This window comes from Catharus ustulatus, chromosome 7 (assembly GCF_009819885.2).
Source record: "Catharus ustulatus isolate bCatUst1 chromosome 7, bCatUst1.pri.v2, whole genome shotgun sequence".
NCBI classification, from domain to species: domain Eukaryota; kingdom Metazoa; phylum Chordata; class Aves; order Passeriformes; family Turdidae; genus Catharus; species Catharus ustulatus.
The window spans coordinates 35,985,652-36,010,505 of NC_046227.1; the positions used below are offsets into that span (position 1 = coordinate 35,985,652).

Consider the following 24,854-nt stretch of genomic DNA (forward strand, 5'->3'; position numbering starts at 1 on the left):
AATATTCCTGATTTTAAAGACATGTATAATCACACACCGATAGGTTCAAGAAATTCAGTTAAATTAGAGATTTAAGGGATGCGTGCTGGTTTTGCCTTTGAAAACATTTTTTTGGAAGTGTGAGCAACTATTTGTGTTTGGAAAGGAGTGCAGGTCAAGCATCGCAGCGCAGCCTCTCTGCTGGCTTTAACTGCTGTTGGGGAGGTGCGTTACGGCCTCGAGTTGTGCATTTGCAGAGAAAATATCACCCTGTCCAGATGCTCAAGTCTGCTCTTTCTGCTCAGAAAACCCCGCACGAGGCCCTCGCAGTGTATGAAAAACCAGGAAAAGAGCTCAGCACATTTTCCCTGTGCATGGTAGAACTTAGAGGTGAAACACAATCATTTCAGTCTGGATCAGACTATCCTTTAGCAAAGCCCTAAGTCTAATTAACCCCCAAAATTAACTGACAAGGTTCATTCCTCTCCGCTGCTGCCTAACTGGTTGTATGTACGCTGGGCATGCAGTACCTAAGTCAGATGCTGCTTTGTTATAATTAGGGCAGCAAATTTTGTTTTCTGTTTGGTACTTGCTGTTACATATTGCATGTAATGTATGGCACTGTTAAGGGAAAAAAATTGGAGTCAAAGTGCCTGGAAAGTTAGGTCTGCTCTGTAGCACTGTGAGATTGTTGACATCTGCCGAGGTTGGAGAGCTCAGTAAGCAGGAAATGGGGTGTCACTCTGAGTGGTAGTTTACCATTATCCTGGCATCCTAATGAAGTGTCTGCAGTGCACAGAGCTTCTGGATGGCATCTTAACGCACGGCTAAGCAAAAGCACTTCTCTCCTTGTCACTGTCATCCATCTGCCTGCACCCTACTGTAGCCAATGGGATGGAACCATGCTACAATGTGCTATAAGCCATTTAGAGTTGCACATTGCATAATCAGTCCCATCAAATATGTAAAAAATGACTATTATTGGTTATTTCCCTCAAACTCTGGCACCTGGAGTTCGATGCATTAAAGTTTAACTTTTCTAAGTGCTGTTTCTTCCCATTAATTCCACATATATTTTTGTTAAATGGGAGTGAGTTGCAAACTCATTGTGTTGGGTCTTGCTAGTGGATCACAAAAGTTGTATGAATATTCATTGCAAATTCCACTTTATATTACACAGGATAAATTTATCAATTTCCCAGATAGAGTGGTTTCACACAATTCTCATTTTCTTTTGCAACAACTAATTCTGAGGCATGAATAAAAAGTAAATCAATTCAGATCACAAATTGCTTATTTTCTTTATAGCTAATATTAGTTAGTTTCAACACTTCATATAGATTTTTTTTCTTTTAAAAACAAGAAAATATTTTACAATAGATCTGTAATAGAGGATTGCCACAGTGTACTGCGAGTGATTAAAATTGGGATGTTTATGTTGCATGCAGTAACATTAAAATATCCTGACATTAAATGTGGTAGGAATTAGTGATTTATGTATTAAAACATTGAAACCTGTGTATCTTAGCCATCATGCCCTGCAGAATATGAAGATTTACCAAACAAAAGCAGAATTTGGGCAGTTGATGTGTCTGGAAAAAAAGAATAAAAAATTAAGCTAACAGAGCACTCTCTTTTAAGCAAGTTTTCATTCCCTGATAACACCAAATCCACCAAGGACTGGGGTTAAGCATTGTGTGACAGAGCAAGCTTCTAAAATGGGCAAGAGCGAGATGAATTGGCTAAGTCGGGTGTTTATTTATACAAACAAGAGGGCAGAACATAATTTAGTTGCATCAGGAATTTTTCACAGACATTAAAACTATAGCAAACATAACAGCGGGGATGCTTGCACAGCAGCACAGTGGGGAAGCTCACAGAGCGTCTGCCCACACTCCGGCTGGCTGTAGCCAGCGCCGTAAGTCTCACAATTTCATTAGCACTCAAAAACCCACCTAAACCACCCCGTTCTGATTTTTTTAACATAAATAAATAAATAAAAGGAATGAAATAAACAACCCCCCAAAAAACCACAAAAAAACAAAACAAAAAAAACCAGGAAAGAAAGCCCCAGACAACACCCGTCTTTCTCTCGGCAGCCGAATCAGTTGAGAATTGTTGGAAAAACTCTTGGCAGGCAGATTTTGCTGTAGCAACAGTGTGTGACGTTTTAACCACAGCAGAAATCTTATCCAAAAACACAGAACAAGGTGAGAAGAGCCTGCAAGACAATCAGGGAAAACCATGCCTAAAAAGCCAACAACAACAAAAGGTGGCAGATCAATAGTTTGATTTTTTATGCAGGATCATAAATCACTGGGGTTTTTTCAGCAGTTCAGCCGTGAGGCTCAAAAGCATAAAAAGAAACCATGGCTTGTGATAAAATTAGGCATTAATGTGGAGCATAACTGCCATTCAATATTAAAAATGCACAAGCCACCAAAATGTCTGGAAAAAGGGAAATGGGTGCTATAGTAAAACTATACAAAGTAAATCAGACATGAATAATGCAGCAGGTCTGAGGAGGGTCACGGGTCAGACCCCGGTACCTTACAAAATAATGAATGCATGTCAGGTTAGAGACATCCATCCCTTCCTAGCCAACGTGAGTTATTGGAGATAAACCCTGGACTTCCTGTTCTGAAACAAAGTGGCTTGTTGTAAACATCTATGTCCATTTAAAATTAATGATTAAAAGAAAGATTCTGTGGGATTTGCTTAAGTATTCTTTATGGACACGAGTGCTAAAGGTTACTTTCTTCATTCATTTTTACTCAGCCACTGTTAATGTTACAGACACGTCATGTTTTCTTCTGTGCCCAAATGTTTATCCCAAGCTCATTTACAAAAGGGCTTATATAATAGTAAGAGGCTTTTTTTTTTTTTCAATGCATTCTTCATTTAGATATAAACAAGAGAGCATCCCCACGGTTTTGCTCTGCTAAAGGGAGCCAGCCCTATTTTTAAAGACAGTAACCCAAATTCTAAATATATTTTCTATGATTCTTTTACACGGCAAAACCATCTGTGATTCACTTCAGAGTATCCTGATCTGCTGAAATTATCCCCTGCGTCTCCCAAAATTTCCCCCTAAAATGCTAAGAGGATTAGCCCTCCTCTCATTCTTTATTTGATATATGTGATTATGATGATGTTCCCTTCCAAAATTTTCATGGGGAAAAGAGAGTCTAACTTTCCAAAATGGTTCTTTCCCCTCAGATTTTCACCAATTCTGACAATTAAAAGAATGTAATTGAAAAAAGAAAAAAAAAATGTTTCTTTTTGTCACAACTGCTCTGCTTAATTTTCTAGACTTAGCTGGAGAATTTAACAGCTGCTCAGAGTGTTTTCCTTCCTTTTCACCCAGCACTGCTGGGTTTCATGATACAGCACAAGGAAGGGGAATAACTTTGTCCCCACCTATTCGTAAAAACCCATGTTTAAGGATTCCCTCCCTCCACTTGTGCAAGATAAAGAGAAAAATCTAAAAATAAAAAATAAATAAAAATAAAAATCTTTCTACTGAGAGATCTGAAAGAGAAAAATTTGTAAGAATGTGAAACTGAAGGCATTACAGAAATAAAGCAAATACATAGGTATTGCAAATGAAACATAAGATCTTGCATCTGATCTGTTAAATATTCCATCAACAAGGTCAAGAGTAAAGACAAGCCCAGCCACGAAAACTGAAGCGAGAGTAAGCTTTAATAAAAAAAATGAACAGTTTATCCTCTTCAGCTTCTCAAGTGGAAAAACAAATTCTTTTATACTAGAGAAAAATCAAGCGTGTATAGAGCATTTTAAAAAAACCCACCTATATCAACCATTTTAATGAAAAAATACCCAATATTTTCATGGAACTATAAAAGGGAGCAAGACTAAGTGTTACAGCAAAAAGCCTGGGCTCAGCAGCTTTGTGTGGGAAATGGTGAAATGTGACTGTGATTTATAATGAGAAAAGGTATCTACAACATACAATTTTCTACCTAGCTGCAAATAATAATTCATAGTGATGTCCCTTCCAGATAAAATACCTTTGCAATGTAGGACTCATGTGGTAAAATGATCATGATAAATGTCAGACCAGTGCAGGTAACGGCTTTACAAACCATTAAGATTAGCTGGCTCTTTTTTTTTGATGATAACAGTAACCATGCTGTGACTCTATGTGGTAATAATATCTCAGTACTGATAAATGCCAGAGCCAGGCAGAGGTGTTTATCATTCCCAGTTCAGAAATGCTGACTAAAGTTACCACATGTTGCCTGTTTTTTCTTCTTTTACAATAGACTAACAATTAACAAATAGACCGATGCACAACATAATTTTATACAAAAATTCTATGGATTTTGTGCTTTATTGCCTACCAAAATATCCCCTATGTTCCAACACTGATGACTTTGGTAAAATAAAACAAAGCTTTCTACCCTGGCCATTCTCTCAATATATGGTTTTTTAATAAATTAATATTGGGGGGGAGGGGTATTTTATCTCTTTTACAAATGCACCTCACAAAGGATTGCAGGCTCTGTGAGCAGCAGAGGGTGCAGGGATGTGGTTCCCTATCTGGTATCTGTGTTAATCAACACAGAGCAGGGACACTTCCGTCAAGAGAACACGATAAAGTTTTGCTGTACAACACTTCCTTGAGAATGTTCTGCAGCAGACAAAGAGTGAGCCCTTCCTTCCACTGAGCTTGTCCCTGCCTCAGTGCCTCAGTTCCACTCACATCCATTGAATTCTCAGGGAAAAAAAACCAAAAAAAAAGCCAAAATACCCCAAAAAACAAAAAACAAAAAAACCCCCAACCCCCCCAAAACAAACAGAAAAAAACCCAAGAAAACCCCAAAAACAAACGAACAAACAAACAAAAAATACCCAAACAAAACAACAACAACAACAAAAACCAACAAAAAACCCCACAGAATTAAAAATTAAACTGCTTGAGAAACTTTATCTGTGAAGTTGCAGGAGAGGCACAGCAGCCCCAGTATAAATACAAATTAAACTAAACTAGTGAGATCCTAGTGTGTCATGTCATGTCATGTCATGTCACAGCATGTCCAGAGAAGGACAGTGGAGCTGGGAAGGGTCTGGGGCTCTAATGAGGAGCAGTGAGGATGCTGGATGTGTTTAGCCTGGAGAAAAGGAGGCTCAGGAGGGACCTTGGTCCCTCTCTGCAACAAGCTGACAGGAGGTTGTGGCAGGGTAGAGGTTGGTCTCTTCTCCCAGGTAAAAAGTCACAAATTGAAAGGGAATGCCTTAGGTAGTGCCAGGAGAGGTTTAGGTTGAGGATTAGGAAAAATTCCTTCATTAAAGGGGTTGCTAACCATTGGAACAGGCTACCCAGAGCAGTGGGTGAGTCTCCATCCCTGGAGGGATTTAAAAGGCACGTGGATGTGGCACTCAGGACATGGTTTGGTGTAGACTTGGCAGTGCTGTCATAAAGGTTGGACTCGATGATCTCGGAGGACTTTTTGAAACCAAATGATTCTGTCATTTTTTCATGCACACCAAGTAGCACAAATAAAAAACTCAGAAAATTTTCACCCCCTTCCTATAACAAATTAACTTCTGCAAATTTCATATCATTTGCATTTGTAGCTTCAGACCTGGTTCCACGCAGTTCACCCACAGAGCAGAATTAAGCGGTAGTAATGGTTTGTGGCAGAAAACATCACGGGATGACTATGGTACAAGGCCGGGGAGGATGTGCTGCTCAGAAGTTAAGGTTTTCTGGAAGTCAAACCAAAACAAGAGAGAAACACACAGAAAGTGTGCTCTTCATTTGTGTTTAATTTTATTATCACTAATGTCAATTGCTTGACTTCCTAAAAAATAAGTCCATAAGAAAGTTTGTTTGTTTGTTTGTTTTTTACTGGAAACTTATATCTATGCACTGCCTACCTTTAGCTCTTTGTCTTCCATGTCTACATGACTGTTAAAATTAAAAACAATTTCAATATAAGTATCTATATCTGTGGGTATGAAGTAGTAATCTCAACAGGAATTAGCAACACATGCTGAGGAAGGAATATTATCCTACTAATTTTAATTTTTAAATTAAGCTTGATTGCAGGAAAATTTTAGCTTGAAACTTTTTTTTTGGTGAAACCTTTAAATCAAGTCACTAATCACCACGTATGCTTATGCAGCACCTACTGCAACTGGGATTTAATCCTGATTGAGATCTCTGAGTGCTAGGGTAATATGAATATTAAAGAGGAACATATACGAAGAATGATAGGTGATAATTAAATCATAGATGATAAGATCAGAAAAGTGTTCTCAGGTTATCTAGGGCATGTAACATGCAAGATGTTTTCCCTACGTCAGACCTACTGGTACCTTATCTAATCTGTTCCTAAATGAAAGCACAGTTGTACATGACTTTGCTTTAGTTGCAACATCTTAGACAAATCGATGAAAATATCAGCCAAACCTTTTCCACATAACTATGAATCATGGTAGAACAGGAAGGTATACCTTAACAGAAATGGTAGAATTGTTCTTATCACCCCAAAGGAGAGATTAAAGCCCTAAGTGCTGCATTCTTTATTACTAATTTTAAGTTTGAAAAACAGGGTTTTTTCCTGCAGAAATTCCAGTTGTGGGATGTTATAGGTATAAAATAGCTACAGTGGATTAGTTTTTCAAAATATTTTTTCACAAGAATGAACTACTAAAAACAATAGCAAATTTCATATCTCCAAATATGATGGGATGTTAAAGACAGAGATTCATAATATATACTGGATTTAATTACGATGAATAAAAAAGGACAACAAGGATTAGCTACAAAGTGCATCTATCACAGAAGCTACACCACTGGACAATTCCAAAGGATAATTGCATTTAAAATGTGTCTCTTACTTCTTGGAGGTATTTTATCTAAGGAAGGCAGTCTACCAGTCTAATAAAAGTTTAAAAATAAAAAAAAATATATTTTTCTGTGAACCAGAAAATGCTTTCTTAAGATTAACTGAGAATTTTTAATCTTTGCAAGGTTTTTTTTTTTTTTCTCTGTTAAGGTGAAAGGAAGTATGAAATATTCTGTTTTTAAGCATGTATTCATGATGACTTTTCCTGTAAGGTACCAACACTGTGCAAATCAATGTCCTACTGTGGCACTCAAGTTATTATTTTCTTTTTTTTCCCTTAGAAATCCAGGACAACGCCGCTCGCATCAAAGCCATAAGGAACCTGGTAAAACAGCTCCCTAGACCCAACTATGACACAATGAAAATCCTTTTTGAACATCTACAGAAGTAAGTAGAACCGTGGCACTGATATTTTTGAAATAATTTTTTAAAAAGGAATCGGTGGTGTCCTAATCCTATTGAAAGTGTCATCCAAAATACCAAAGATAATTGCATTCTTTGGCAAAACTAAGCATAATTTATGTATCTATGTATATCATATTCCTGCACAAGGATGTCTAAGTAAATTTTAACTTGAGTTGAAAGCAAGACAATTCTGTTTCCTTCAATGCGGTCAAAAACATTGGGATTACCATGTTACAGGTGCATTGAATTGGGCAAATGCAACATGTTCCAGATTGCATTCACCCAGTTTGATTGAATTTCTCCAGGAATAACCTTTTGGATTGTCATGTTTTCAACGCTGCTGTTAAATGACCTGTACTGTTCTTGTGCTATGTTGAGGTCAGAAACAACCTCACTCTTGACAACACAGTGAGGGCTCTTGTCCCTCACAAGGAGTTTGTGACAACACAGAGAACCTAAGAAATGCTGAGGAGATATTTGGAAGCGCCTCTTTGCTCTCCTGATATTGCTGAGAGGCAGAAAACAACCCTGTGAGGTTGCCCCTCCTCATTCCCCTGTGGTTTCCACGTCCACTGAGCTGTGTTCACAAGAGCTGGTGACCCAAAAAATCAACCCAGGGTGTCATGTTCACTTCAGGTTTTCTTCTTGAGCTTCATGGCACTAACACCAAAACTGTACATAGCTCACATGGCTCGCTCAGACACCCACTGCAGCTGTTTGACCTGCAGAATAACCAGGGAAGCCTCAGGGTAGGGATGTGTGAAGGGAGGGTCCTGTGACCCTGCTCCTCCCTGCTGTTGGCACCACCCGTGCTATTTTCTACAGTCACTTTTCAGCCAATCTACCCCTAAAACTGAAGGGACATCAGGATCTGGGCCCCATCGAGGCACAGAGGAGTATTTCATCCCAGGAATGATATACTGACCCCAGTGAGGGAGTGATAAAGGCTCCAAATCAAAGACTACTCTGAGCTTATAATGAATGATGCCTTTATAGTGATCATTTCTTGGCATGTGCATGTAAGAGATGTAGATCCTTTATCTTGCTTTTCAGTTTCCAGCTGAAATGGCAAAATAAAGTCCATATAGTTGTGGGAATGTCCCCATTTCATTAAGCATGGAAGGATTTTAAGCAGTCCATAAAATGACTGAGTTTGGCCTTGCAGAAAAACAGTTTTCTGTGTGCTCGTTTGATGTACTGTGTGCACACATTCTCCCCTTCAGCAGGTTATCTAGAGAAGGATGATAATTTATTACTGGCAATGGAAGAATAATAAGGGAAATTATTTCCTGGGAAGAACATGAGTGCAAGGAGTGGGTACACGCTGTCAGCACAGATATGCCATATACAAAATTTACTGCACTCTGTGTGGCATTGATCTTAACCTGGAAAAGTTTTGTTGCCATGTCTTAGGGGAGAGATATCAGGTATAGACAATAAGTCTTTGATCTCATAGTTAAATCACTTGATTGAGACTCAGGAGACGTGGGTTCAGTTCTTGGCTTTGACCGGATGTTCTGGGTGACCTTGGGTAAATCATTTAATCTCCCTGTGCCTTGGTTCCTTGTTTACAAAATGATGATAATACTTCCTTTGTCTGCCTTGGCTTTTTAGAGCATAATCTATTTGGGACAGCAATTGTTTCCTGCAGTGGATGTGTAGAATAACTGGCAAAACTGGACCAACACTGGTGGTTTTTTTTGGAGAAAAGAAAATGAAAGGAAATATAAAACTGCTAAAATAGAGGAAATAAAATGCCAGTAGTTCATAATGTAGAGGTACACTGAGGTGACACAGTGGCACAGAGTGATGAAAGGCAGGAAGATGTGACAGTGGAGCCATTTGGGGGTTTAAGCATTATGGTAGCAATTGTCTGAGTCTCTCTGAAGAAGGTCAATCTTCTTCTCAGCTTCAAACACATCCTCAGGAAAAGATAGGGCTATTCCACAAGCTTTGCACTGTTGATATGGAAGCAACAGTAGAATAGATATTGAAAGCACAAAAAATCCCCCAAACAAATAAAACATATGTGTTCTCTTGAACTTGTTGATGCTAAAGACAGGGGTCAGTCTGAATGATCTCATGGTTCCGTAAATAAGAATGAAGTAGTGTAGTTACATTTCCAGTAACGATGTGATGCTAATATTAAGCAAATATAGCCAATGTGCATTTGTTTGAATCAGTCTAGCAAGCACAAATAGTTTACAGAGATTACAAAATGTACAGTTATATTAATTTTGAGGACGCTCTTCAGAGGAGGAGTGTCAGTGTCCCTCAGCATGGACTTGCACCACCCCCTTTATCACAAGCCTTTCCCAGGGCAAGTCACAGGAGTTTCAACACTTTCTGGTTAGTCAGAAAAATAACTAGACTGGCTTTATTTGAGGCATGTTACTGCACTTTCTATATTTTTTGGTTGAGATGGTTGCTCTTGCCCAGGGTTTGACTGGGGTTCTGATGGGGAGAAGATGAGGGATTACAGTTATGCTGTTTCCTTGGCATTCCCCTCTTCCTCCTGCCCTTCTCCTACTCCTTTCTTTCCTGTCAGACAGAACAGGGCTATACAGACCTGGACCATGGGGCTGTTTGAGCCTGTGACTTCTATACAGCACATGAGAGCATCTGTCTCACTGGCACTCAGCACGAGAATCCAACCTTTGCCTTATCCTAGTCCATTCTGCAGCATCCCAGTCTGCAGGAGCAGGCCCAGATCAAGCAGAAATAACAATGAGAAATGCACTTCAGAAGGGTCCTCCTTAGAAACCCAGACAAAGCAGGTGATGAGAGAGTCTGTGAGAAAGGCCTGGCAGCAGGGATTAACACCTGTGCCATATATCTCTCTTAAACCAAGCTCTCTGAAGCTGCAAGAAGTCACAGTGCAGTGCATGCAGCCCACAGGAGGTGGATTAAAAGCAAAGCTTGGGGCTGCAGTACCTGTTCTTTCAAGATTTTTTGTGTTTGATAGGAAAAACCACAACCCACTGACGTCCCTGTTCATCTTTCTATGAAATCTCTTCTACTTGAAAGCAGAATAGACAAAATATGGGGCTGAACAGATCTATCACATAGCTCTTGTCAGTCTAATTCCATAAGGAATCATTCTGTTATGACTCATGCTGGAAATAATTGAGCACAACTACTATTAGGCTATTCATGCTTCTTCCCAAAGATGAGCAAACCAAACAATAGACTTTACACAGGAAAGAAACAACAAAAACCCAACCTGAGTAGAGATTTTCCTGAATAAAGGGCTACAGAATACAGCCTGTTCTACTTGAACATGTTTAGAGAATATTCACTTGCTCTTTACAGCCCCATACACCAGTTCCACAGGTCCCTTCTCTTTCCTCTTCCTTACTTACATGTGACTTTTACTGCCTGTGAGATAATCACAGCTACCAGATAAAACTGATGTACCTTTCTGGTCCCTTTTCTTGGGTGCACACAACAAATGATGCAGAAATATTGTCTTAACTCTCTGCACAAATATGAACTGAGCAGAACAAATCCCCATCTGAGAAACCACTATATGTACCCAATAATTTACTCACAGAATTGTAATACAAGTTAGGCAGAAGAATTTCACTCTCTGTAGTATTTAATGACCTGTTTTCACCATAGCACCTTGAGGAAGCTGCTACACACCCATTGGGAAACCGAGGCACGAGAAATTTAAACAACTTAAAGCCCCAGCATAAACCAGCAACATAATCTAGAAACCTGGAGGGGGTTTTTTATTTGCATAGAAGCTTCTCCAAAGTGACCACAAGACTTCTCTTTTTTCCCTCGTGCAAAATGCAGCAGGGAGGAGGAACACCCTGGCTGGGCGCTGAGCACTGCGCTCGGAGCTGGCGAGGGCGGACGCTGCTCTCCTCCAGAAGCTGTGTGCCTGCCTTACACAGCACTGTGCCTGAGCTCATAAGCTGTGCTTATTAATGTTAAATTAATGAATCTCAGCCTGCTCTGCTTATTAGGTTGAGCTCCGTGCCACCACAAGGCTGCTCTGCGAGTCCCAGACCCGAGCTGTGTCACATCTGACCAGGCTGGAGCGCAGGGCAGCCAAGCTCCGCTCTGGCTCTGCCCATCCCTGCAAGGGGATGTGCGAGACAAAAACCCCTCTCCTTGCTCCTGATTTCCCTGCACAAAGGCAGGATAATGCGTGTTATTTACAAAACTATAAAAGGGATGCTGCAATAATTAAAGGGGAAGGCAGGGGCCAGCTCCCATCCCTCTCCCTTACGTGGAAAGCGCGGAACCCAGATGCCCAACTGTGGAAGATATTCTTCCAGCAGCAGCATCTGCCTCCTTGGCAGGCACTTCAGGCAAGTTGTCTGGGGAGCTCTGCAGTTGCCTCTTGGTTTATCACGTGGATCTGTTAATGTGCCCTATCTGGCTGGCTTGTCCAGGCAGGAGCTGATTTGTTTTAATTCACCTTTGAATCCAAGAAACTCCATTTATTTTGCTCCATTTTTCCCATACTCTACATAGCGTGGAAAGTAATTTTCAGATGCCATCCAGGCTTTCTGCCCTTTCAGAGGGAGAATGATGATTTTCTTCCTGATTGTCTTCCCCCTCTGCTCAAATCCTTCATTCTTACTGCTAATTGTTTACATTGATTTCATTGGAAATATGCTCCTCATCAAGGATAGAACTATATATACAAGACAAACCCACCAATATTAATATATTATCTAACAAAAGTCATAGGTATTCATCTTCAGCTGCTGTTTTGACAAAAAAAAACCAAACAACTTCCCCCAAGTTCATAGGTGTATGAACAGGAAAAAAATATCCAACCTTGCCAAATGGCAGGGAGAAACAGTCCTCCCACCTCAAACCTCACAACCTTTGGCAGCAGCATTCTGAAAATCCAAGGTTTTTCCAAACTATATACAACTAAAAAGACTTGTTTCTACCTATTGAAAACTAAGGAAAAAAAGAAAACAAGCAGAGCCAGCAGCCCACAGTAGCCTGCACACCAGGACACAATGACAATGTGATGACAAATCCAGCAGCAGTACCCAGAATTCTGAGGGCAAACCAGAAAATGAAGTTAAAGTACAGCATATAGTAATGCTAAGCAGAGGATGTCTGCAAACTTTTTTTTTTTTTTCTTCCAAAGCTGGTGGAGGAAAGATGTAGCAAACATATGTGATTTTCACTTGCTAAACTACGTGTCATATCAGCAGTTTTCAGACAGGCTCACGTAATAAGTAGGCTCAGGAGAACTCTTTTCTCACACAGAAAAGAACAGATTACACTAAGGACCGTGCAAGTTTTCTATTAAGAAAAAATTAATAATAATAATAATAATAATAATAATAATAATAATAATAATAATAATGGCAAAAGCCACTGAAAACTAGAAACAATCCCCAGAACGGAAGGACTGTACAAAAAAAAAAAATTGGGAAACCTCAGTGAACCTGTGAAGGACCTACAGCCCAAAATGTGGAATGGGAACTTAAGTTTTCCCTCAGGAAAAATTCCCAAATTTTTGGTGGTGCAGAAAACCCTTAAGTGAGAAAGGTGCAGAAGCCCTTAAAAGAAGGCACAAGAAAGACTGAAATTATTTTCTGAGTGAGTCCAGACTTTTCTTTATAATCAGGCAACTCATGAGCAGCTTTTGGTTTTCAGCCATGGGACAGCAGCAGGGAGAAAAGTTTAACTGTGCTCCTACAAACTTTGGGGAGCAGCTACTGGAAATGTGAGGAGGAGAAACATTCTTCTGCACCAGAGGAGTAAGTAGGTGGACTGGCCAGTTACATAAAAGACTCAGGTATATATGATGGCATTTTTAGATTTATGTGAAATGATTTAATAATGTTTTAACTTGAGAAGGGCGATATATATTGAGATGTGGTTTTGCGCACGTGCTTTTCTCAGTTTCAGCTATGGAAGAGTTTTACAAAGGAGCTGGAGCAATGCCAGCACTCATCCCATTTACCACAGCTTCCCGGGGCTCATTTTGGGGGAAGGGGAAGAATTAAACCCTTTTCCTCTCTGTTAAGCACACATCAGTGTATTAAACTCATCCTTTGGAAGCAAGTGGACACAAGAAAATGTGAACCAGCCGCAAGTGTACACAGGACAGAAGTAAAAGTAAATTTGGGGTTACAGGCAAAAAAAAAAAAAAAGAAAAAAGAAAAAATCCAGTCTCTCAAGGGCATCTTTGTGCATTTTGATTTTGTACTTTTTGGGTTTGGGGTGACCTACTACTAAGGGTTTTGCAGTCATGCCAAATCCTGCTCTTTAAGGAATAAGAGAGTTTATAAAGTTTAGTTCTCCCCCTAAGAATACCTTACCACTTATTGCTTTGAACAAGAAGCATGATGAGTAATTAAAGCCACATTTTCACCCCTTGCTTCCATCTACTTCCTATTTCCACAACTGTATTTAAAAATATAAACCCTGATTTTCATAACAGTCAGGCAAATAATTGCACTCAGTATTCTTCAATGCTACCAAGTACTGAACTGTTGTATCAGCAAATAACAGAATGATAAAAATAATTAACATAGTTTTAATTTAAATATTTATGACACAGTTGACTCTGTGGCTGCATGGCACCATTGTGCTGAGTGCAGTACACAAATCCTGATAGATAGAGCCCCTGTTTCCAAGAGCTCCTATTGTTCATCCCACATTACCCAATATCAAACGATCTCAAAAAAGCTTTTCAAACATTAATTAAATCTCCTAACTTCCTTTTCAGGTCAGTAAGTTTTATTATCCTAGTTGTGTAGATAAAGAAAGTGAGGAATGGAGAGTGTGAGGCACTTTCCCACCACGACACAGCCAACACTTCTCATTTCCACTCCCTGTTTGCTCCCCAATCCCCCAGCCGAGCCCCCCAAGCCTTTGAAGGCTCATCCATGTGCTGTGGGTGTACGTGTGCATCTGGCCAGCACATCCCAGGGAGGGCTGGTTACTGCTAAGGACTCTTCAGTTAATCAGGACCACGTGAGAGTCCTGCTTCTGCTTTGCACTCGCATCAGCTTTAGCAAAATATCACCGGCGGAGTTAATTTATGTGATTTTGTAACCTCTTAATATTGCTTGGGGTTAGTGTTCTTTCCAGCTCAAATACTTTTTCGTTGGCCAAAATTAGGAATTCTCAATTCATTACAATAGCTCTTTCCCCCCTTTTTTTCTTTTTTTATTTAGAGAGATTGGGCCCTAACACACTAATGTCCACAACCAGGTCATCAAAGGGTAAATTGCAATGCTTTTCATTTTTGTGCCTTAAGATATGTGATTTTTCTCAGAATTAAGGTTGTGAAATAAATAACTTGGTTGAAGTTTCTCAGATATTCATTGGAACTTAAAAAACAAAGCAAAATAAAACAAAACAGAAAAGGCTTTAAGGCCAAAATGTCAGCATTCTGTGCAAAATAATTAATATAACACAATAGGATCTATTCTACTATTGATTGAAAGGGAATTTATGCAGGTAATTCATTAAGGCTAGTGAGAGTTTGGCATGCAAATCCCCCAGCACTTTGATGGGAAAACAGACCTTAGTTTTTTGTTTGTTTTTTGGGTTTTTTTTTAATAAGCTATAAAATATATGATTTTCAGTGGCAAATATATAAAAAGCAAATATCTGAACATCTAGGGCCCTGGCTCTGTGAGGGTTCTGGAATTACATTAGATCAAATCCTTTTTCACACACTACAAAAGATGCAACAATCATTTCAATCACCATGTTAAGAGAATCAATACAATTTTTCCTTCCAGAGAATGGTACTTTACATTCCAATATTTACAGGCTATCACCTTCATACATCTCTTTTTGTGGTCAAGTGCATGATTACTACTTCTGACAGGGTATTGGCCATTTTCTTATGAAGATGCACAAATTTTTTGTAAATAAAAACCAATCTGAAATAAAAAAAAAAAAAAAAAAGGAAGAGCAAATCTGTGGACTGGAATGCACCCTACTTGTAATGGGAACAAAAAGCTGGCAATGAAATATAAACCTAAATCACAGCAGAATGACCTACTTTAAGGCATTTGCCAAAGAGACAGTGTTTTAGACAGCTCCTCTGAAGTAGCGTCTTTATGTCTATGCCATCTGCAGATTTATTATTGTGCTTTAGAAAAAAAAAAAAAAAAAGAAAGAAAAAATAAAAAAAAAAGGAAAGAAAAACCTACAGTATGCCTGAACAAAACTCAGCTTCATCTATAGAAAGATTCCAGTACTGTGGGCACCACACCCACACCTACTGATGTGGTCCAAGTTTTTTCTTTAGAGGCACCTAATTAAGAAACCCTGACTCATTTACATGGATACGTTTGATCTAAATTACACTCCAAACCACACCAAATTAGGAGCATCTGTGAATGCGAAGTGTTTGTTCCCAGTGCCTGGTAGAACAGGGCCAGTTCTGGACGGCACATGTTCAAGTGACGAAAAATATTTCAGATGTAACATACTTCTGAGACCCACTTTTCCACTAATAATTCATAATGAGTTAAACCAGTATCTCTGCTTCAGCAATTATTTCAGGCTGGGGAAAAAAAAAAAGTCATTTTACTTTTTAAAGGGAGGGCAGGGGAAATGAGGGAGTGGGCAACTCTGAGTTTGGTGGGGCATTGACACAACCATTAGCTGCAATTTAAATCTGTGCAGTGCATTTGTTTTCAGATATACTTTGCACCTAAAGCTTGGGCTGAAGGAAAGTATAAACTAATGATTGGTTGTTGTTCACAAACAAGACCTTCTGCCTTGGTGAATGGTCTTCCCTCATTAATCAGTTTTCCAGAGGAGTCCAGGCAGAGGGCAGGGTCTCAGCCCAGAGAGGCAGCACCCTACATAAAACTGACATGAAAAATTCAAGATTGCCAGATTTGAGTGATGCCTCCCTTTCCAGGCTGCACTGCTGGTGGCTGACTGTGCCTGCTTGCAGCCCAGAAACCCACTCTGCACAAAAACGGGTCCTGTGGCAATTAGGAAACTTTTATCCCACTTTCCCATCTCCCACTAAGAGCAAGCAGGGGGGCTGCAGAAGCCACTGGTTGCTGCTTTGCCGCCTTACTGACAAACTGAATAAAAAATAGCCTTAATCTCACTCTAAAAGCCCAGGGACTGAGGAGTGTAAATCCGAATTCCACGCTGGGTTTGCAATTCCCAGCCCACTGGCGCAATTTGGCACGACCTTTGGATTTGGCCCATAGTGTTTGGCAGCCACCTTTTATTCTTCCCATCTTTTATACTTAGTGAATAGTCCAAGTTACATAATGCCAGTGACAATTTGTTTATGGGGAGCGTTGGAGTCACTGTTTTATGATTACATTCAAACTTTAAGCCACATTTTGACATCTAAGGATCATCTTGCATTCTCGTGTACTCTATACAATGAAGGTTTGTGTTCCAGTAAGGAGAGGGGGGAGGAACTTTATAAATAACATGACTCCTTTTGTCTGAAGAGATTTTAATACATTTGTCTGATCTACTGTTTTTGCAGTAGCTAGAATATAATTTGAATATATTAATATTTTCAGCAACTGTGCTGAGAGAGCCCAGTTAATAACTTATGCATGGGTGTATAGATACACTTCAGACAGAGGTAGTTTTTAGCCCTTATGTTGGTAATACTTAGAAACACACACTGAAAGAGCCTGTTCTTTCCTCCTCTTTGTTGTGGGCATGCATTGTGATGGTATGGAGCCAGTGTTCTTTCTGTTGTCTACACAGCCTGGATTCAATAAGCAGTTATATGTGCATATTATGACAATGTGGTCAAGGAAACCAGATTTTTTTTACTATACCTTCATGTGCCTGTACAGTATAAAATCTGGTATTTATTTTTCTTGTCCTCATTCAATATGTTAACAAAATCATAATTTGATACAGGTTATGTTCACTTTATAATTAAAATTATAGAGTTAGATGAAAATACAGCAAGATGTTGCTGAATGGAAAATATTTATCTTTTCGTACATTACGCATTATGGTGCTATGTAAAATCATAAATCTGTGAAGCAGCTCTCTCCAGCCAATTTGCCTCCTCCTCTGGTCCACAAGATGCAACCAGTTACCTCCTCTAAGCTGAGGATCCTACTCCCACCTCAGCCCTCACAGTAGATACCAGTGCCACATCCTCTCCAGAGCTTTGCCTTGATCTTCCAGAAGAAGACCCCTTTCCATGGAGATAAGCCAAGAAAAAGGAATCCAGAAAATTTCTGTGCTTTTTACAGCTCCTCCTGTAGCTCTCCTATCACCTTCATGGAAAAAGCACAAACTTTTTTGCACCATGTTCTCTGTGTCAGCACTAGGCTCAGGCTCCCCAGACCACCTCAGGATAGCACTTCATCCATCTGGAAGCTGTTGTCACCTCCCAGATCATTGCCATCCCCACTGCCAAGTGCAGCCTTCACCAAACACCACCAGCAGCCACCATACAATCAGCACAGGGCATATGGGACAGCCCTAGAGCATATGGAAGCTTTCCAGTAAGTCAAGTTTACTGGGAACATCAGTCTGCCTTGCTCAAACTCTCAGTCCAGAGAGGATTTCCACAGGGCTGTGGCAGCAGTAGTAGCAGGCAGCTTTAACCACCTCAGACAACCCAGATTGTTTCCATGTCTGGATAAGGGTCTCATAAAAGTGTCATCAGAATAAGGAGTTTTCATTCCTTCAGAACATCTATGCAAGTCACTGCAGCTGCTCTGGACTCAGAGCCAACCCTGAGATTTCTGCCACAGGGAAAATCTCAAGTCTTATCGAACACATTTTGGATCTCACCTGGCCTCTATAGTGAGGAGTTGCTTAACCTTTCCAAATTATATAGTAAGAGCTTTACATTGCTTCTCATATTAAATTATGTTTATCCAGCTCTGCATCCTGAAACTGCAATATGTGCTTGGTAAAGAGGCACTTTCTGAGCTTGTAAATCCATTTACAAACATTCACTTCAGGCTAGACATTTTCTACTGGAGAGGCAGCACCTACAGAGAGGTGTCCTGGAAGCCAAAGACTGTTGACTGGTATCAGGGCCTTGATATCAACAGCAAGATTGTCCCTCTTGTTCCTAAATCCTTCAAACATGGTTTGGGTGAGGAGGTCTAAGAGACTCATGTATGTTTTCTCACCAGTTTTTTTAACTGTGGATTTTGATCAGGGTCAGACAGAAGCAGATATTGGCAAATCTGGTCACCTGAAGCTTCAAAGATGAAAGAAATACAACTAGTGAGAGAGGTAGGGCTGACTGTGTAGGGAATAAAGACTTTGTAAAGTATCTAAGGCAGTTAGACCAGAGTCATCTGAGACCAGCCCATGTGTGAATGGGTATTTGACTTAAAAGGAACTAATGAGAAAATTCAAAGCTAGTTTAAAGCTAGGAAATATTGCAGAACTTGCAGTATACTACAAAGGGTGCTTCTTAGAAAGACACACTATATGGAAAATCCTCCACTCCAGGCAGCCCCTGCATTTAGTGCAGCGGACTAAACACGTGCACAAAAAAATAAACATCAAGCTAAGGTGAGCAGACAAGACAGACAAAATGTAAGTAGAAAAGACAATGCTGACATAGTAAATTCATTGCTCAAGGGCGAGGAAAATGTAAATAAGTTTAAAGAAATCAAAGACTCGTGGCACATACTCACTAGTGCATTTAAGAGCTGTGTTCATCCTACTCGTGCTCAGTATCAGGGCTGAAACAATCGTGGTGCTGGGAGGCATGTTAAAGCATCTTTCAAATCTGATACAAATGCAGTGCATATATATTGCAATCCCAGCTTGTGGAGAGCTCAGAACTGAACCTGGAAGAGGAGGAATCCTGGTTGAGGTCAGATACCATAAAAAATCATCTCTGTTAGGTAGATCGCTGCAAAAATACTTTAATTTTAAACAACAAGATGGTGATAATGGAGGATGAAAAATATGGAGATTTTACATTGGGGACAGTTAATAGGCCAACATTTGAATTTTTTTCGTTGACTTAAAACAATGTATAAAGCAATTGCAATGCTTTTATTTGATATTTTTAAAGGTCTTTTCCAAACCAAATGATTCAGTGATTCTAGGATATAAAAATTCACACAAACTTTGGTGAGAGTTTGTTCCCTGACTTTCGTGGAATTTTTTGCCACATTCTTTGATTTCAATTCCAAAAATCACTGGGTTTCTCACAAAACTGAATAATTAATTCATGAAACTGGACAAAACCAATGTAGTGTTAGTGAAACTGTGTTTTCCATGGGCTGCTCTAGACTCACAAGCAAAGATGAATTTCTGAGCAGGATGTCTACAGCTCAACATCCCAGGCTGAAATTCCACTCAATTGCCCCTTCTGGGCTCTAAGTCAGAAAGTAAACCTGTCATATCCAGGGCTGAGTTATTTGCTGTCAACTGGATTATAGCACAAAAAGGCTGTAATTGAAGGCTGCAAGAGGTTATAGATTGAACATAGTCAAAAGCAGTAATTCCACTTAGTAAAATAGATATCACCCCAAAATGAGAAAAGTTAAGCTCATATAAGGTGAAATTCTGACTCCATTGTGGCTTCCAGTTGCTGGGATTTTTGTCAGTGGCTTTCAGTGTAATCAAAATTTCACTTGCTGCCCAGAGAGAGATGCTGCAAAGGGCATGATGCAGTGAAAGTTAAAATAACTCTTAACTTGGGGCTTCCAAAATACATTTTCTGAGCAGAGACTGCTGTCTTCCTCAGTGTTTTCATGATGTAGCAATGCAGACAGCCCTTCAGGGACCAAGGGGAAAAAACTGTGCTAGTGGAGTACAGCTGGGATGTGCAACCAGAGCCACCCTGCTGTAAAACTGCAGCTCCCACTGTTCAGCACCCTCTGGGACATGGGGAGCTGGACACACAGGCACAGTAAGGTACAGCTTGTGAGAAGTGATTTCAGAAAGCTGCAGCATCACTGAATACCTGTGGCAGGGCTGGCACCTCCCACCTGAGGCCCTCCTTTGAAAGGTAGAGATTACTGGAAGAGAGAGTGTAGAAGTGTCTACAGAGGCACTAATTTTACTGGGAGGAGGAGGATTAAATTATAATGAGTCTCATCATCTTTCTACCTTTCAAACCTGAACTAAATCTGAACTAAAGAATGCAGTTGCTGTGCCTCTGGGAAGAAGGGACATAGGGTCTCCTGTGTGTTCTCCACATCCCCTCTGCTTTGGGTGTGCTGCTCAGAGTGGCTTCTCTCACTGAGGGACAATCCAGAACTGGTGGCTCTGCTTTTTTGCCACGTACTTTCTGTTTGTCCATCATTAAGCACATCAAAGCCTCAGTGTCCCCATCAGAAAACAATGCTGTTAATAACATTAATCCACCTTTATTAAGAGCCTTCAGCTCTATGGAGGAGCACCAAATATCATTAAGACAAAGACAAGAGGATAATAAGGAAACGTGTTTTTTCCCTTGCTGACCTAGTTTCTAACCTCACTTTAAAATCTTCCCTTGGTTTTAATTATGCTTAATCTAAAGCTAAGCTCACAAATCTAGCAAACTTAAGGGCTGCTTTTAAGTGAATTTTCTCGCCTGTCAGAGTTCCTCAAGCTTTCTCTGCTACAGTCAGGAGTTTATTTCCAGCCCATGCTCAGAGTTGGGGCATTTCTCTGCCAGCACAGTCACTGCTGGGCTCATGAGCTCAGGCACCACCTTGCTCCACTCCAGCCTGGGCACCACAACATTCTCCACAGAACAATTGCAGTCCTTTTCTCATCAGCCACAGCCAGAGGCAGCAATAAGGGTGAAGGATATCTATCATGAAAAGTCCAGTGTCAATGTGTTCCCCCAATTTATTTACTGACCTTCAATGCAACAGCCATACTCCTGACCCTCGTGAGATGAAGCCTAAGGGGAAATGGCACTGAGCACCAATTCCATATCCTGTTGTTCTGTGGTCTAAATTAAGTGCTAATTAATTACCACTGGCATCTTTGGCATTGCCTGTCAAATTGGATTTAGGATATCCTTTCGCTGTTTAAACAAATAGCCCTACATCTAAAGCTAAAATCCCAAGTGTCAGCATTTTCTTTACTTTTAAATTTTTATTTTAAAATCCAGTGAGTATGTTCATGGATTTTGCAGGTAGAATTCAAATAAAAGAAACAGAAATTGATATTGTCAATTTTGATTAATAGTCCCTCATTAATAAACATCCTGTTATTCAGTTTCCACCTGCAGTTGCTGATGTTGCCTGGAATCAATTAACTCATATAATTTGATTTATTTTACAAAGACATTTTTGGATGTGCTGTGCTGATGATAAAGGTTCTATATTTACAATTCGTGATTTAAGCAAGATTGTTACTAACTGCTTTTTATTTTTAATGTTACAAGAATGTAGCTTCGGGCATTCTTGAACAAAAATATTTAAGCAATTTAAAAAGTTAAAGCTTTATTTATTTAAAACTATCTGTTGCCTTCTGAACCACACAAGCCACAAAAGCATACAAATCCAGGACCTATGACATGTTGGTCTTTACAATAAGCTAGTTGTTCTGGAGAGAAAAAAAAATATATATATATATATATATATATATATATCAGAAGTAGAATTAAAAATAAATTAAAAAATAATCAAGCACAGTAGAAGTCACACCACCAACCAAAAATACATTTTGGGCATTAAGGTGGTATACTTCTGTCTGAACACATATTATTCTGTGTAACCTCACACTGCCTTGATCACTCTACTATCCAAACACCTCCAAGAAGGGCGTCAGAATCAGGGGTTTTGCTCTCTCCCATCCCCTCCCTAAAGAAAGGCTCATGCTCACAGTGCCTGTGTGGCTTTTGAGCAGGGATTTGCTCTTTTTTGAGCTAAATTTGCTGCTACAGGGCTCCTAAAGAAGACAAAATGACAGAGCTGCAGTGCACCGAGGAGTCCAGGATGCTCCTTGAGGATGTTCATGGCCTTCAGCTGACTCCTACCAAAAGGCTGTGCCCAAACAAGCAAACTGCAGGCAGACAGCAGTATGGACTACCCAGATCTGTCCTCTTGAGAGCACCAGTCAGAACCAGTTTGCATTCACACACAAAAAGTTAAAACCCCAGCCACACTGGGAGGACAGAGCGCTGGCTGTCAGTAAATGGAAGAGCCTAGCAGGTCACCCCAGCTGGAGCAGCTTTCCAAAAGGGAGACCTGGAATTTTTGTAAGAGGGAAGATTTTGTGGGAAGATATTGAATCCATCTCTTTGATACAATTTGGTTTGGGGGAACGGGACCTGATCCTTTGCCCATGCCAAGGTCTTTGGTGGAGTCATGATGTGGTGAAAAGTTCTTTGCTGTCCATGCAACAGTGTGTCCCTCTTGCCTTTGGAGCTTCTGTGACTCAAAAGATGTCCAGAAAAACAAAAAATCCCAAGGCTGAGGTGCAGATAAGCTGTCACCCCCCTCACAGCTCCTCAGTGGAGCAGGAGCATCTCCCCTTGTGCAGAAGAACAAGCAGAACTTCTCCAAAGCACTTTCCTGAATTAAGCCCCTGTAGAGGCTGCAGTATCTTTAGATACCTAAATGTGTTTTTATTTGCTCAGGCACCATAGATAAAGTCTTTCTCCACAAGACAGGCATTCTGTGAGGTGTGTGCAAAGGCAAGAGCCCACATGCTCTTCTGCAGGGTCTTTGCATGGGAAGCAAAGTTCACCCAGCGCTGAGGAGACTTTATTTTTAACAGTTCTCTTATTAAACCAGGCTAAGCCAGAATAAATGCCTTTCTTCAGCTTTTCACAGTCTATTCAGCCAACTGTGAAGCAATGCTGGGAGTTAGTTTAGTTATTATTCTCACTTAGGGCCAGGCTCCAAGGCAGTTCATCCAGGGAAGGGCTCGTGCTGTGAGAAATGCAGGGGATCCCCTGAGGAAGCCCAATCTCCACCAGGTCCCTGTCAGCTGTCCAGGTACTATATATAGCCACCCAATGGTCACAGCTAAAGCCTAGTCTGTGGAGGAAGACAGCATCAAGTGCTCAGTTCTTGTATCCCAGAGCAACTGAAGAGAAGGGATTTTTCCCAAAGAGCTGTAACACGAACCCACAGCTGCAGAGCACAGGAAGCCTATGGAGTTTCTGTAGGCCAGCAGCCATGGAGGCTATTTTCAGCAAAAGCAAGCTCTTAAGTATGTCTGAACTATTTCTGACCCCTCTTGTAACATATCCTACGCCATGACCTGGTTTCTCTATTACCAGCCTAGCTATTGTTTCAAATTCTACCTATGGAACAAACAGGGATTTAAAATACCTTCATGTTTCACACAGCTAGATGTAAGTGGCTTAAAACTGTATTAGTGTACTGTGACCCCTGAATTGTGCTTGTTTGTTGCAGAGGAAACCACATGGCACATTTGGAAATTTGTAGTGTTTTGGAGCTGCTCTATAAGCAGAAGCCTCAAGTCTCAGTTCCATACACACCAATCTCCCTGTTCCCATCACAGTGAACAGATCTCACAAGCTGAGGTCTCCACTGATGATGTTTGCATCTGTTTAGCCTCATCAGCTGGTGAATGCCACTGTAATGCACCTGAGCAAATCACCCATACAGCCAGGACATAGATAACAATGAGGCTTAGTCTCCATTTATAAAATATCAGGAATATGAACTTAATACTAAATTCAAAATTCATCTATGTAGCAGTACAAGGAATTGAACAGTTTACAGAAAGAGTTTGTGTCATCAGGGGCTCCCTTACCACAGTTACCTCCATAAGTTTCCCAAGATGGAGTTAAGTAAAGCACAGGCTCTTCCCCACAATGTGTGTATTTTGGTTTCTCTCCTCAGCTGGTGCATCCAGCTGGGTATGGATATCTCTGCAAAATTTTTATCACTTATAGGACCCCTATTGTTGTTTGCACTTTAAGAGGACTCTCAAAGCTGTAGTTCACTTGTTTTTTTAGTACCAAAGTCAAGTTTTTCCCAAAAAACAACGACTGCAGCTGAACTAGAATTAATTGAGGACAGAAAATGATGTGGCTGTGATATGCTGTGTCTCAGGAAAGTGTGTAACAGGCCTTAAATGAAAAGGAAATATGTTGAGAAAAAAACCTGATAGTTTAGGTTATCTGTGCATCATGTTGTAGCTGTGGTTCCTTCCTAACACTGAAAAACTCAGCTGCAAAAGCCCTGTGAAAATGTGCTTATACACACACAGACATTATCACTTCCTAGGACAGTACGTTTTATTATCAGGTTATTTTCCAGTACATTTGGCACAGTTAAGGTAAGTATATTAACTTTACTTCCAAATAAAGAAAACAAAGTTGTACTGAATGTCTCAGCCACTGTCAATGAGTTAAGAACTGACAGGAGGTCCAAGTAATCAACCCTGTCTACAGCACTGAGCTTTCCCCTGGGACAACTCCTCTGATCATACCATGTATCTGACTGGCATGGATGTAGAATTGCTTTCAATAAAGATTTTATTTCAAGGTTGGATGATTCCTTCCCAAATGCCTTGTCACTAAAGCAAAGTATGTAATACCTGTTATTTTTTAACTCCTGTGAACCAGCATTTGGGAAGGAGAGGAGCACAAAATGTAGAGCTGGAAGCTGTTGATCATAACAGACAAATTTAACAAATTGATTGGGAGCTCTGCAATACCAGAAGTCAGAAAGCTGCTGCATA

General features: G+C 40.2%; 1 protein-coding gene across 1 annotated transcript in view; it reads left to right on the forward strand.

Annotated features, from left to right (window-relative positions):
- ARHGAP15 (Rho GTPase activating protein 15) overlaps positions 1–24,854 on the forward strand; it is a 321,465-nt gene that overhangs the window by 290,964 nt on the left and 5,647 nt on the right. The window contains exon 13 of the mRNA XM_033064260.2: positions 7,142–7,247. Within this exon, the coding sequence (XP_032920151.1) occupies positions 7,142–7,247 (106 nt within the window). The remainder of the gene's footprint in view (positions 1–7,141; positions 7,248–24,854) is intronic.